General features: G+C 47.1%; 1 protein-coding gene across 6 annotated transcripts in view; it reads left to right on the top strand.

Moving 5' to 3' along the window:
* Positions 1-274: 274 nt before the first annotated feature.
* Positions 275-15,655, top strand: part of PUM1 (pumilio RNA binding family member 1) — a 60,516-nt gene continuing 45,135 nt past the window's right edge. For 4 of the 6 annotated variants that reach the window (XM_027667351.1, XM_027667349.1, XM_027667348.1 and 1 more), the window contains exons 1-5: positions 275-340; positions 7,855-7,963; positions 10,312-10,490; positions 12,380-12,546; positions 14,673-14,943. In XM_027667351.1, the coding sequence (XP_027523152.1) occupies positions 281-340; positions 7,855-7,963; positions 10,312-10,490; positions 12,380-12,546; positions 14,673-14,943 (786 nt within the window). In that variant the 5' untranslated portion in view covers positions 275-280. The remainder of the gene's footprint in view (positions 341-7,854; positions 7,964-10,311; positions 10,491-12,379; positions 12,547-14,672; positions 14,944-15,655) is intronic. The other 2 variants (XM_027667352.1, XM_027667347.1) reach the window with 1 other exon arrangement.

Raw genomic sequence — 15,655 nt, 5'->3', positions numbered from 1 at the left:
GTTCCTTCCTTGTGCAAGTGTAAATTTAACATGTTTAAATAAATCTGTGTATAATATATATATATTTAATAATAGAAGTATATAAATGTTGCAGCTTCTGGGAGTCATAAAGGTAAGTCATGCTGTGGAGCTCCATAACTTTGTTACATGCTGTAATAGGGAATGTAGCTTTCAGTCTGTATCAGAAAGATTGCCATAAACTATGATTATCATAAAACCCCAGCAAGTAAAAGCATTTCTTCATGTCTTTTCCTTCCCCATCTCTGAACAGGTGCGTTCCATGGATGAACTGAATCATGATTTCCAAGCACTTGCTCTGGAGGGACGGGCCATGGGAGAGGTAAGTGAAAGGCATGGGGAAGAAAACCACTTAATCTCTGTGTTTTGGGGGAAGGAGGGATTGAAATAGCAGTTTTTTGAGCTGCTGGAATGATTCTGAACTTGAGAGTTCTCCCTCCTGACTGGGAAGTGTGTGAGTGTGTCTGTGTGTGTGGTTTAACAAACTAAAAACCTGTCAGGCTGGAATCTGTCTTAGTAGGAGGAACAGCTAAGCCTCCACCTGTTGGATCATCAAACAGTGGAGTGGTGGTTGTAAAAGAACAGAAATATATCGTGTGACAAGTGTTACAATACTTGTAGCAGGTTTATTTTGGGCCCCAGTGAGCTCAGAGCCCATGGTGGTGTGGGGTTGGCTGCCTGGCATTGTCTGCTGCCCTGGTTCCACTCCTGGCCACCTTTTTTTTGGCTCCTGTCACAAAGCCCAGGGCTGTGTTTAACGTTTGAAGTAGCTGAGCAACCTAATCCAGGGCTGCAGGAGTGATAAAGGCTTCAGGCAGGACAGGGAGCTTACAGGAGGGGGCAGATAATGAACCCCTCAGTTCAAACTCCCCAGAAACCCAGGCAGAGGTGTTTTAATCTCCCAGCACAGCGAGGAGGTGGCAGATTTGGGGGAGATGCCCCTTGGGTTCCTTTGGAAAAAGAGAATTCACCTATTTTTAGGGTGACTTGAAAGAATAGCTTGTTACTGTAGTTGGCTGTGTTATCTTCTAGAAGTTGGATGTAAATGCTTTTCTTCCTTGCCTGGCTCCTTTTGCCTTCAGTCAGTGCTCTTGTGGAAGAGCACAGAGGAGAAAATCATGTCTTAGAGGAGATTATTAATGTGTGGCAGGTCAGCTCGATGTAGGTCTGTTTTAGAGAGCCTTCCTTGGTGTGTTCCTCTCAAGTTCAGTTTGTTTATCCACATTTAGTCCATCCTGTCTCTGTTACCAAGTTTGTGAGCCGCATTTAAAAAAAAGAAATAAAAATCCCTAGAACCCTGAAGTTACTGTTTTGGAGAAAGCAGCAAACAAGGACTGTGGTGTGATGGGATTCATAGGAAGGTGCCCTCTCAGGTGAAAGACCTCCTTCCTCTCCTTCCTCCTCTCCTTCCTCCTCTTCATCATAATAATGAGCTGGATTTTAATTCGACGTCACTTGATAGGAGAACCTCTGTTTCTCCAGGTTGGATTAACCTACAGTGAGACTGTTGACTAAGAGCAGGTGAAAATGGTGTAGAAAGGAGAAAACCTGACATTAAAAATCTGTCTAAAGCTGCTGCAAAGCAGCTGCCGTGGCTCCATGTGCAGCCTGCCAGTGGAATGACGGGGGTGGGAATGTTCCCTGCAGATTGCTTTTTGGCACCTCACTGGGGCCAGAGGTTCCTTTTCAGACAGGGAGTGTGCACACTCTGAGAGCAGGTTCAGAGCGAGTCCAGCAGTTGTTTTGTGCTTATCATGGCATTAGGTCATGGAGCTTTGATGCCTGAAGAAATTCCTAAAAATGCTGAGTTTTCCCAGCTCTTACTTTATTCAGGCGTCTCTGAGAGAAGTGAGGTTGGGTTTGTGTTTTGGAGGTTTGCCTTGCAACAGTGACTCACCTTTTATTTTCCCCTTCTTCTTGTAACTGTGATGTGGAAAGTTTTGGCCGTGGCATCCTTTTGTCGCCGGGCTTTTCCACATCCTGGAATGAGCACAGTTTTCCAGGAAAGGTGACATTTCACCCTCCTCTTGCAGCTAAACTGCCCTCTCTTGTTTCTCTTGAGGTGTTTCTCCCTCAGTCTCATACTTTCCCTCCTTCATCCATTGCATTTTCTCTGTATCTCCCCAAAGGTTTTCCAGGTAGATCCAGCTGGTCAAGATTCCAGGAGCTCTGTGAGCTGAGATCCTGCAGGATTTGAGTATTGGCTTTCCAAGACCGTGTTCTTCAGCTCCACACTTTGATTTTGTGCAGTTTAGGTACCTTAGCAAGGCACTGATGGTTTCCTCCCTTCCTCCTGCTCCTGGAATGAGAAGGAAACTCATGAAGAAAGTGTGAAATAAATAAGGAAAATTAAATAAATGAGGAGAAGAGAGAATTTTATTTGTATTTCTTTGTCTTGTACGTTCTGAACCTTCCCTACAGGAGGTGTCAGTAATCTTGTTCTTGGAGTTGATAGTGGAAAACTTGGAGGAGGAAGATGAGGGAAAGAGTGTTTATGCTTTTAGTGTATCTTTTGTCTTCTTGTTTTCTTGCTTCTTGGTGATTTCAGGAGTTTGTGGCTCTGAAGACATCAGAGAAGTTTTTTAAAGGGCACTGCCAAACAGTTCCCTCTCTTCTCTCTCCTGCTGTCAAAATGCAGATAATATTTGGAGATGAACAGATATGCTTATCTGAGAAAATTAAGAATAATTTAAAAAAAAAGCCTCAGAACTTTCATCTCTCTTGTTTCTTGGCCATTTCCATCTTCAGACTCCCACCCTCCACTGCACCCAGCCTCAAATCCCCAAAATTTCCATTGTGAGACTGAAAAAAGCCACTGAAACCCTTTTGCTCCACTCTGAAGTGGCAAAGCTTTGGGCTGTAGGTGGTGAATGTGGTCAGTGGTGTTGAGAGCACCCTCCAAAGAGGGAGCTCTGTTCTTTCCCCTTTCAGCACCTTGTCCAGGTTGTTGAGTGGGATGAAGGAGCTCATCCTGGAGCTTCACTGAGCAGTTCCCTGTGGGTTTTGCTGCTGGAGCCCAGCACATGTGGCCCTGCTGTTTGTGCCTTTGTTCTGTGACACTTCTCTGAGGCTTAACACGAACTGTGCGAGTTCTCCTCCTCTCCCAGGATGGGGAGCTGCATGTCTGCTGTTCTTTGCTTAAATCCCTTTTATCTGTGGCTTTGCAGCAGTGGATATTGGTGTTTTTGGGATAGTGGGCAACACAGAGAGGCTGTGAGGTGGAGTTTGGCTTTGGCCTCAGCACATTACAGGCATTTGGGCAACAGGCTGGGTTTGGAGGAGGTTGTGCTGTGATAAGTCTGTGTCTGGAGTGAAAGAGCAGCTGGGCGAGTTGCTGCCTGAAACTTAATCCAGAGGATGGGAGGAGGATGGGGACAGAGAGACATGAGGCAACTGGTGGGTGTTTAACTTCCAAATTGAATGAACTGGACCAAAAATGTCGACGTGTGACTATCAGGGATAGCAGTGCATCTCGCCCTGCCCTTGAAATGTGGTGAGAAATCTGATGTGTTTATCTGAGAAGCATTTAATCCTTGCTGTGCTGCTGCCCCTGCAGGTGGGAGTGCTGGGGGCTGGGGTGGGTGTGACCATGGGCAGTGGAATTGCTGCAGTCCCTGGGGGTTGTTGTGTTAGAGCTCTGCAACATCAGAGGCTGAAGGGGCTGTGAGCAGGGACAGCACCCAGGGAACGGCTGGAGCTGTGTCAGGGCAGGCTCAGGTTGGATCTCAGGCAAAGGTTCTTCCCCCAGAGGCTGGTTGGGCACTGCCCAGGCTCCCCAGGGCAGTGGGCACAGCCCCAAGGCTGCCAGAGCTCCAGGAGGGTTTGGACAACACTCTCAGGGACAGGGTGGGATTGTTGGGGTGTCCTGGGCAGGGTCAGGATGATCCTTGTGGGTCCTTTCCAGCTCAGGCTACTCTGTGACTCTCTGACCATGTTTGTGTCCCCTTAGTGCCTGGGGAAGTGTTGGATAAGCCCCTGCAGAGTGTTTGATACCAGTCCTGGACATTCTTGTACCTCATTTAAAGAGAACAACCACAAACCAGACAAAAACAAAGACCCCTAAACTAAACCCCTGTGTCTCTGCTTTCCCTGCTAATGCTGCCTGTGCTGTGTTCTCATAAATCTCATTCCCTGGCAGCTGGGCTGGGCAGTGTTGGCACTTGGGATAATGTTTGTGTTCAGTTCTCCAGTTTCCCCAGCTCTGGCAGCTTTGGAGATGGGTTGGAGCTGGTGACGGTGCCACAGCAGCTCCACTGGCACGTCAGGATGTGCTCTGAGCCAGAGCACACTGGGATGGTCACACATTCCCAGTCCTGTGATCCTGCCTTTTCCTGGTGCTCTCAGTGAGCCAGCTGAGCTCCCTGAGCTGGCAGAAAGCTGCCTGTTCTGTGGGACAGCAGGGCAGGGCTGGCACTGCCTGCTGGGAGCTCACCCTGCCTTCCTGGCTCTGAGCTGGCAGCACTTTTGGGGTTGATGCCATCAGGGTGGATGTGTGGATACACACTCTGCATTCTCCTACCTGTTGCTGGGGATAAACTGAGTTCTCCAGCTGCACAGATGGCTTCTTTTATCTTCATATTTGCCTTATCTGAGGGGGATCAGTTTTCTTAATTTGTCTAATTCATAATCCCATCTCAGTGGGATCTGTGTGCACTTGCTGGTTGAGGAATGGCTTTTGTTGATGTGTAAGTCGTCCCCTCCTCCCCTCTCTGCTAAATTGAATATTGGCCTAACTCTAAGTCCTCTGTAAGAGGGCTTAGAGGGATTATTTTCATACTAGATAGGGTCAATTTTAATAAAAACCAGGGAATGAATAAACGAGGCTTGTTCTAAACCGCTGCTTGTTCTTTTGAAATCTTCAACCTGCAGAACTGGCTGATAGTCACTTAAAATATCTTTTTTTTTTTAACTCCATTGCAACTGACAACTTTCCCTGAGGAAAAATTCATTGTCTTGGCAGCCTGTTGCATAATTCAGTGCAGATGATTGCTGTTGGTAACCCTCTGGTGTTGGTTGGAACAGCACTTGACAGAACAAAGACCCCCATTACCATCTGTTAATATTGGCTTTTGGCTTTCCCAGGTATCTCTAACTTCATCCAGGATCTGTATGTGCAATAAATGTCTATATCCTAATTGTTTCTGTTTATGGTACAGAACTTCCAGTTGGAAACTTTATGTTTCTGGAGGGGAGGGATTAAACTGGAGGGGACAGAGCTGTGGTTGTTTGTGGTGTGTGTCCACAAGATGGTGAGAATTAGTGTTTGCTGACCCTGTCAGTGATTCACTGCAAATCTGAGGGTGTTGGGATGCAGATCTGCAGGATTCTGTTGGAAAGGGGATTATTTGCTTCCATAAGAATGAGGTAGAGGGTAGTAGGGAAACAGTAAAGTGCTGAATTAGCCTTAAGTCACCCCCAGCCAGGGCAGTGTCTGACTGACCCAGAGCTGCTGCAGGTTTCAGAGAATCCTGGACTGGTTTGGCTTGGAAGGGACCTTAAAGCCCATCTTGCTCCACCCCCTGCCATGGGCAGGGACACCTTCCACCAGCCCAGGTTGCTCCAAGCCCCATCCAACCTGGCCTTGGACACTTCCAGGGATCCAGGGGCAGCCACAGCTTCTCTGGGCAACCTGGGCCAGGGCCTCCCCACCCTCCCAGGGAAGGATTTCTTCCCAGTATCCCATCTATCCCTACCCTCTGACAGTGGGAAGCCATCCCCCTTGTTGTGTCACTCCAGGCCCACATAAAAAGTCCATCTTCTTTATCCTTGGAAAGAAAATCATGGAGTCATAAAGGTTGGAAAATGCTCTATTCTGCTCATTCTTTCCTGTCTGGAGTGGCACTGGTTGATCTTTAAGGTCCTTCCAACCCAAACCATTCTGGGATTTCATGATTGGAGATGTGGCTGCAGCACAGTTTGTGCTTTCCACCGTGAGATCCTGTCAGAGGAAATGAGAAATGTTTAGTTGCAGTTAAAATTTAGTTTAATTCATTCAAATCACTTTCTGTTGGGAATTCCTCAAAGCACCACAAGAAGGCAAGTTGTTATTTTTGCTGAGTGGCAGCAGCAGGAGCAAAAAAAAGCTGCGTTTTTATAAATATTGGAATGACAGAAGCGTAACAAAAATAATGGTGAGACACCTGATGTGTGTTTATGTTTATAAATACTAGAGAGCTCTGCCTTGGTTTTCACCTCCTTCCCCAACCCCATGGTGCAGACAGAGGAACAGGTTAGTCTGGCTGTTTGGAAACGAGTGTTGCTGATGGGAGTTCTTATATTTGGAGGTATTTTTGGACTGCATAAAGGGGAATGTGGTGCTTCCCTGCTTTTATCGTTCAGCTGAGAGAATCCTCAGCAACCCACGCCGTGTTTGGGGTGGAAGGAGAAATCCTGGAGTGACATTGCTAAAAACTGATTGATTCTGGAAACAGGCAGAGCTTGGTTAAGAAGGAAATGGTGATTGTGTCTCAAACCAGCTCCCACGGCAGCTGGGAGCTCTGAAATCAGTTTTTGCTGCTCCATCTGCAACCAGCTGATTTACCCTTAAATTTTAGCTTTAAATTTGCACATTTGCTGGAGTTACCACCAGGAGTTGATATCAGGCAGGGCACTGAAGGTGATCCCAGTCAGTTCTCAGCACTCCATACATACAGGAGAGATCCACTGGTTGATGACTCCTCTTTGTTCTGTGGGGATTTCAAACAGATGCAGGTTCTCATCTCCCAGTTCCTTGAGTTTTATCCCAGCTCCAGCAGGAAAGGCTCCTTGCTGGTGTTCCTGTCCCTCAGAGGGTGGGTCTGGCCGGTGGTGTGATGACCATCCCAGGCAGCAGGAATTCCCTTGGTCATGTGGAGGTACCATTTCCAAAACCCACCTGCTGGATGTGACCCATCTCCTGACCTCCAGTGCAGTTGTCCTTGGGTTCACCCAAGCCCAGGATGCCTCTGTCTCATTCTCAGGAGCCCAGGACCTGTTTTGCCTCCCCTCAGCCCGACCCACACGGCCCAGAACTGCTCAGTCTCATCAGTGTTCCCAAAAATCCTTGGGAACACCGGGAGTCCTCAGCAGTCACTGGCTGGGGGACAAGTGAGAGCTCTTGGCATCTCCTGAGCTTTTCTGGCCCTGCCAGCAGCAGGAATTTGTGCTGGGTGCTCACAGAGGTCCCCCCAGCTCAGCTGAACTCCTGATATAATGATCACAATAGGTTTTTCTAAACCTATATATATATATACATATATATATATACATATATACCTCTATATATATATATACACATACATATATATATGTATTTTCTTACAAGAAGCTGGAGAATGTAATTGTCTGTGTATTCTGATTACAATAGTTTTTTCTACTATATATATACATTTATATATTATTTTCCAAGAGTCTAGAGAATGTCATTGTCTGTGTATTCTGATTACAATAGGTTTTTCTACTATATATATACATATATATATTATTTTCCAAGAGTCTGGAGAGTGTCACTGGATGTGTATTCTGATCACAATAGGTTTTTCTACTATATATATATATTATTTTCCAAGAGCTTGGAGAGTGTCGTTGTATGTGTGTGCTGACGTGTGGGGTTCATAAAGCATTTAAGAATATAAGAGGATTGGGATGATGGAATTGCTCCCTCAGCTGCCATGTGGCTTTCACCCCGTGTGTGTAAATATTTGGGTGGATCAGTTTATGTTTAATGATTGATTCGTGTTTAGAAGGGAGTTGCTTATGGTTTATGTTTGCATTTTATGCTTATTTTAATCATGCTTTGCTTTGTTTTGTTCTTTTTTTTGTTCTCTTTTTTTTTTTGTTTTTTTTTTTTAATTGCAGCAGCTGTTGCCGGGTAAAAAGTTTTGGGAATCTGATGATTCCAGCAAAGATGGACCAAAAGGGATATTTCTGGGAGATCAGTGGAGAGACAGTGCTTGGGGAGCATCAGGTAGTTTGATTGTTTACTTAATTTAGTTGGGGTTAAATACAGAAATGTGCAACTCATCTACTCACAATCACTGAGTTCTGAAAAGATTTAAAAAAAAAATCTGGTTTATATAATAAAAAACAAATAGAAAACCCTACATTGCTTTGTGACTGAGTTAAAATATCCATACATATCAAAAGGTTGTTTAATGTAAATGTGTGCAAATTCGTGTGTATTTGCTTAAAAATTTTAAATTGCCCTTAAAATTTCAATTGAAACTTTCTGATGTGTTTTCTGCCTTGGGATGAATTACTTGAAAGTTTGAACAAAAAAAGCCAAAACACCCACAATTTTAAAAATACCAAACAAACCAACAAAAACCAGTTTGAAAAAGAAAAAAAAATTGATGTTTTGAATTAGGAGTGTTGAGTTATATCTACCAAAGATTTTGATCTTGGATCAGAGACTGTCCCTGATTTTGGACCTCAGGAGTGTTCAGGTTGGTTTCAGTTAAATGTTAAAAAAAATCCCATACATGTCCTGGGTTTGAAATGCTGCCCTTGTATTTGTTATTTTCTCTGGTTTCTGTATGTAATGAATACATTCCTTAAACACTTCTGGGCGTCTCCTGCACTTTCCAAACATTTGCAGCTCCCAGGAAATGGGATTTTACAGCAGCTGCACTGTTGTGTGGGGCTTTTCCCTCACAAAAACGTCCATTATTTAATTAAGGGCTTTGCTATAGCGCTGAGGGCGTTTTGTATTATTTAAATTGAAAAATGACTGTGAAAAGGGGATGAAGCTTCTCAAAATTCGATGTGTTGGGTCAGTCTGGGCACTGGGGAGGTTTTGGGGTGCCTGTCCCCGGCAGCCCCAGCTCTTGGCAGCACTTTGTGCCAGGTTTTATCAGTCCAGACTGGAGCTGAGGTGGATTAAAGGCTGAGCCAGGCTCTCCCAACAGCTGAGGAAGGGACTTTCTCCTCTGCTGCCTCTCCTTGGGCTGTGCCACCCCCAGGCAGGTCACCTCCCCCACGGCTGATCCCAGAGCTCCAGGGGTCACAGCCCTTGGACTCCTCTCTCCTTTGGTTGTTCTCCATTAATGCACCTCAGAGCCTGTGTTCCTGAGGGGCTGGAAGCCAGGCAAGGCACAATTTCCCCTCTGGCTCGTCTGAAATGAAGGAACAGCCCCCCAAAATCCCCCCAGTGCCCAGACTGCACGGAAAGGGTGAAGCCTGGTTTGCTGTGAGACGCCCTTGGCTCCATCCCTTCTCCTCTCTGTGCCCACAGCATGCACTGCAGGCCTCCCACCTGGCTTTGGGTTTTCACTCCTGTGCCTCAAAATTGTGTTTTTAAAGTGTCCAAAGCCAGTTTTAAAGCATTCAAAGCATCATTCCTGTCGTTCTTCCCCTCCTGGTGGCACACAAGTTGTGCAGCAGTGCACTGAGTCCTGCCGGGGACTCGAGCTGGGTTCCAACTGGCTTTTCCCTTTTTTGCTGACTTTATCCCACAGTCTCCCCAGTCCACTTCACTTTGTGGACACGTGGTTGCCTGTGCTGGCCCGGGGGAGAAGGAGGCAAGTGTAGCCAGGAGCAGTGAAAGAATAGAATTACTGCTCTGGCAGCTTCTACCTGCTTTATAAGGAAGCTGCACTATCACTATCACTGGATATTGATGTCCCTTCCATGTCCCTTCCACCAGCCCCTGGCAACTCCTATGTCCGCTGCCTGTTATTTTTGACTCAGAGAATTCCTTCCCTTCCCTCCTTGGGGATTCAGGGTCATTTCTTGCCCAGCCAGTGATTTTTTGCAGAGCCCAGAAGGACTTGGAGATGTCTCTCCTGAGTCTGTTCCTGGTTGGATTTCAAAGCCTCACACAGCAGGGATGGGGCTGGTGCAGGAGGATGGGATGAGGAAGAGGAGATGAAGTTCTCATAAACATTTTTTGAGGAAATAGCCACAAAAGTCTCTGATCATGACACAAACACTGCAGTTCTTAGGACCAAGAACACAAACACAGGCTGGTGTAACAAAAGGATCATATTTTAAATGACAAACCAAAATTGTTTTTCACTGCACTAGTGCAAGAGTTTTACTAAAAATAAAAACTAGAACTTTGTCTTTTTAATTGCAACCTTTAATGAGTCTTAAATTTCTAAAGTTTAGTTTAGATTTTAATGGAGTTCTCACTTGTAGGTTTAAAGGTTCTAATGTTTAAAAAATGAGAACCCCCTCCTGGTTTTACTGATGGGCAGCACCAGAGTCACAAAGTTGGCACTTCTTAGTGCAGATAAGACCCTGGAGAGTACATCTTTAATGACTTGCCTCCTTTGTTGGATCTTCTTGCAAGAATTACCCATGTTTTTGTTCCAGATCACTCTGTTTCCCAACCCATTATGGTTCAGAGAAGACCTGGGCAGGGCTTTCACGTGAACAGTGAAGTCAACTCGGTGCTTTCCCCTCGGTCAGAGAGTGGAGGACTGGGTGTGAGCATGGTGGAGTATGTGTTGAGCTCATCTCCTGGAGATTCCTGCCTAAGGAAAGGAGGATTTGTAAGTCTGCCTGATTCCCACATTTCAGTCCTGTTGTGTAATTTTCTCTATTTGCTGCTCAATTTGTTTGTTCATCCAGTCCTAAGGCAGATGTTTCTTCTTTTATTAGCTCCTAGTTTCACTCTTTCCTCAAACAGGCAGGTTGACCAGTCTCAAAACAGCAGATTTAATCATTGTCCTTGCCTTGGGGGGTGTGGGATGGAAGGACGGGATGGGAAGGTGCTGCCATTCCCTGGTTATTGGCTAAGCCCCCCAGCAGTAGCACCCCATCCAAGCTGGTGGTTGGACAAGGTTGCAGATACTCCTGTGGGTTCTGACTGAGCCTTGGTGAGCAAAAAACTCCATGCAGTGATCCCAGACATGGGACAAAGCTCCCAAACCCACACCAGGTGGGATATTGCTGTCCAGGCAGAGCATTCCCAATGGAGAAATGGCTCCAATCCCTGTGCTCCTTGGGGTGAGGAAGGAGCACAGTTGCTGCTGCCTCAAATTTAAGGATGTGGGGAGAGAGGTGGCATCCCTGTTGTGGGGAGAAGGGGCTGGACCTCAGCTCTACCTCATCAGCCCAGTGCTGGGCCAGGAATTGTGGAAGCCCCTCCTTTGTTGTGCTCAGTGCCGTGCTCAGCTCTCCAGAGAGCTGGTTTGCAGCTCCCTTCATCCCTGCCCTCCTTAGTGGGCACCTGATAACCTGGGTGAGCGCTGAGCCCACAGAACAGGAGTTTTGAGGAATGAACAGTCAGTGGAAGGAGCCAGTTTATCCCAGCTGGGGGTCTGAGCGGTGTTTCCTCCACAGCACAGGCACTCAGGGGTCTCACTGCTGAATATCCCATTGTTTGGGGGACAGTTGGGCTCCAAGTTTATATTTAACATTGGCATTTCCAAACCCCCCTACAATACTGAGGAAACACAATTTTATTTAAGAAGCAGCACCAGATTATTGCTTTCAAAACTATCTTTTTTTTCCTAAATATGAGGGAAAAAATCTTCCCCTTCAGTTAGAGGGGATGGATAAAGTGTTTAGTTGATCCAGTGCTTGCTGTGTGCAGAGCACTTTTCCCTCAGATGAAGTGGGAGGCAGGGTTTGCATGTCTGGCCCTATGACAGCACCAAAGATGGCCCTGATAAATATGTTTATATGCCCCTTGCTGTTTTTTATCATAAATTATGTTGTTTTCCCTCTCCCTTTTGTTGTTCAAAACACTGCCCCAGGCACCATCACCCTTTATTCTTCTCCCAAGTGAAATAAAAGGCAGACATTAAGGGCAGAAATGCTCGAGCTGTAATACCACTCATAAAATGCTCAACAGGACAGAAATCCGTTTTTTCCTCTTTTTCACCCCCCTTTTTCTCCCAGAGAAATGTGCTTTAGGATTACATGAACCAAGACTGAGTTAGGAATATATTTGAGTGCTTTTAAGTGAGCTGTTCCTTGGAATTCAGTGTGCAAATCAGCGATGCCTCTCCCCAAAACGAGGTGATTCTCCAACACTTGCACTTGCCAGTCAATAACTGCATCTCTGACACTGAGCCAGTGACTTCCAGAGAGGCTCTAATTCAGTTTATTCCCCTGCAGCACGTGCTGTCGTGAATTTTGAAGTCCCATCTTGAATTATAAGATTATTTTGGGTTGGGATTTTTAGAGCCTATAGAAGCAAACCCTGAATTACTAAATGGAAGAAGCTGAATAGATGAAATCTCTTGGAAGAGTGTGAGCTAATTCCCTCGTTTCTTCAATTGTTAGGGGCTATTTTGCTTTTTTTGGTAAGAATTAACGTTTGCAAGTGACTTCCTTTATTGTGACATGTGCCTTTGATTTGTGACCATCTCGGGATGAAAGCAAAATCGATCTGAAAACTCAGCTTATTAAAACAATGTCTCTTTTTGCCCAGGGGCCAAGGGATGCAGAGAATGATGAGAATGACAAAGGGGATAAGAAAAATAAGGGCACGTTTGATGGCGATAAATTGGGAGATCTGAAGGAGGAGGGGGATGTGATGGATAAAACAAATGGTTTGCCTGTTCAGAACGGGATCGACGCAGATGTCAAAGACTTCAGGTATGTGCACTGTTAATTAACAGTTAATTAGTGTCACACTGGTGGGGTTTAACCCCAGCCAACACTCAGCACCCCCAACCACTCACTTTCTCCACTCCAGTGGGATGGAGAGAGAATTGGAAAAGTGAGAAAACTCATGGGTTGAATTGAATATTCGTGGTGGAAACAGTTTAATAAGGAAAGCAAAAGCTGTGCATGAAGCAAAGCAAGGCCAGGGATTCATTCACCACTTCCCAAGGCAGGCAGGTGCTCCAGCCCCAGGAAAACTGGGATCTGTCATAACAAAGATGCCCAAGGGCTGGAGCATCTCTGGGAGCAGCAAAGGCTGAGGGAGCTGGGGCTGTTCAGCCTCCAGAGCAGATCCTGAGAGGGGCCCTCCCCAATATCCCTCAGGGGCTGCAGGGAGGGGGCAGAGGAGGGACCAGGCTCTGCTGTGGGGCCCAGCAATGGCACAGCAGGAACGGGCAGGAACTGATGCCCAGGAAGCTCCACCTGGACAGGAGGAAGAACTTCTTTGCTGGGCAGTGACCCAGAACTGAACAGAGACCAGAGAGGGAGTGGAGTCTCCTCCCTGGGGATATTCCAGACCCCTCTGGACACAATCCTGTGCCAGGTGCTCTGGGATGGCCCTGCTGGAGCAGGAGGTGGGACCAGATGGGACACTGTGGTCCCTTCCAGCCTGACCCAGTGTGTGATTCTGGAACAGTGACTGGGGAAGACAAACACCATCACCCCCAAACATCCTCCCCTCCTTCTTCTCCTCCCAACTCTGTATGCTGAGTGTGATACTGGATGGTCATGGAAATCCTGGAATGATTTGGGTTGGAAGGGACCTTAAAAACCGTCTCATCCACCCCCTGCCATGGGCAGGGACACCTCCCACCAGCCCAGGTTGCTCCAAGCCCCGTCCAACCTGGCCTTGGACACTTCCAGGGATCCAGGGGCAGCCACAGCTTCTCTGGGCAACCTGGGCCAGGGCCTCCCCACCCTCACTGTAAAAAAAGCTCCTGTCTGGTCTAAATCAGTCCTCTTCTCTATAAATCCTTGGGCTCAGTTGGGATCAGCTGCCTTGCCTGTGTCCTCCCAGCTCCCTGTACCCCCCAGCCCCCTCTCAGGAGGGATGAGGAGCAGAGGCTCTGCCAGGCCTGCTCAGCAGTACCTGAGCCATCCCTGTGTTCCCAGCACTGTTCCCAGAACAATTCCAAAGCAGCACGTGCATTTAATGTTTTTGGAAGGATTTTTTCATGCTGCAGTGAAAGAGCCCTTGGCTCATTGGAACAGTGTCCCAGGGATGTCATAAAGGTGCCTGGAGAAGCACAGGGAGAAGGTAGAGAACACCTGAGAGCACACCTAGGCCTGGCTGTTGTAATCTGGGTTATTTCACACCTATTTTAATCATTCTCTGTGGGATCCCCATGGAAACACCTGTGGAAGGTGTTGACTCTGCTTATGTACCAGTCTAGATTATACCTGGGGTTTTGGACTTGTTCCTTGTAGCTCTCCTGGGATTAAAACCTTCTGAAATTGTGGCTGTTGATGTAATGGATACATTTGTGTTTCTTGCTCACTTATGTACCTGCTGTGGCTCCTGTTGACATGCAGGAAAACTGGAAAAGCCAAACAAATTGTTAAAAAAAACAAACATGTAAAAGTCAAACAGAAGGCTGGGAAGTGCACACTGCATGGAGATGAACCATTCCCATTGAGTCCAATCCTTATTTTAGATCATCAGGAAACTGTGGGAGCTCCTTTAGAAAGGTTTCAAGTGAGACACGGTGCCACAGTATCACACAGTTAATAATCACCAGATAGCTTTATGAAAAAATAACCAGCATTGCTGAAATCCTGGCTTGTTCAGTCAATCCTCCATTGACTGACTGAGGAGAAAAATAGAAACTGAGTTTTTTTTTTTTTACTGGAACAGGAGTTTGGGCCTGGGGAACTGGGGGGTGGTGGTGGTGAATTTTTTTGTTTGTTTTTTAAATACATAAGTCATTCTGTAGAATTAACTTGGGGAGCTGTTCCAGATATGTTTTCCCCCCTTTCTCCCCACCCCTCCCAGTGGTTCTGTGTGTGCTGGGTGTGTCAGGGATGTGTTCAGTGATGAGTTTTCCCTCCCCTCACAGCCGCACGCCCGGGAACTGCCAGAACTCGGCGAGCGAGGTGGATCTGCTGGGCCCCAACCAGAACGGATCCGAGGGCTTGGCCCAGCTGGCCAGTACCAACGGGGCCAAGCCTGTGGAGGACTTCTCCAACATCGAGTCCCAGAGCGTGCCCCTGGATCCCATGGAGCACGTGGGCATGGAGCCCCTCCAGTTCGATTATTCCGGCACCCAGGTCCCCGTGGACTCGGCCGCGGCCACCGTGGGGCTCTTCGACTACAATTCCCAGCAGCAGGTGAAGAGTTGGTCCTTGCTCCATCCAAAAGAGTCAGTGTGGGGTTAGATGAGCTTGGGATCTTGTGGAGGAAGGCTTGGAATGGTTTTATCGCTGTGCTGTCCAGAGGGTGCTGTGTGTGTCCTCCCAGGGAGCTGGAGGGGGAGGTCTGCTTCCCATGGCACCTGGACAGGAGCCTTGGGACTGGAACAAACAGGTTATCCAGGTATTCATAGCAGTTATCCCCAGCTGTTGTCCACAGCACTTTTCTGGGGATAACTGGCACCTTGAACAGAAGCCCTGGGACCCGTAACAAACAGGTTATCCAGGGATCCACAGCACTTCTCCAGGTAGGAATCGTTGGGATCTTGAGTAAGTTAGCATTGAAAAAGAGCTGTAAATTAGAAAAACTGCTAAACAAAAAATAAACACCACCCTAGAGCCCTTAAAGGGACTGGACAGTCCAACACCTGCTCAGCCCAGGTGCTGAGCCCCATGTTGGGGTCGACCTTGACCCCAGCCTCATGTTTGGCTCTGTCTCAGCCCAGCTTTGGGCTCTGTCTCAGCCCCACTTTGGGCTCTGTCTCAGCCCCACTTTGGGCTCTGTCTCAGCCCCACTTTGGGCTCTGTCTCAGCCCCACTTTGGGCTCTGTCTCAGCCCTATTTTGGACTCTGTCTCAGCCCCACTTTGGGCTCTGTCTCGGCCCAGCTTTGGGCTCTGTCTCGGCCCAGC

This window comes from Corapipo altera, unplaced genomic scaffold (genome assembly GCF_003945725.1).
Source record: "Corapipo altera isolate COAL_440 unplaced genomic scaffold, ASM394572v1 215, whole genome shotgun sequence".
NCBI classification, from domain to species: Eukaryota; Metazoa; Chordata; class Aves; order Passeriformes; family Pipridae; genus Corapipo; species Corapipo altera.
The sequence above is the reverse complement of the archived record's forward strand: the minus strand, read 5'-3'. Positions and strand labels throughout refer to the sequence as shown.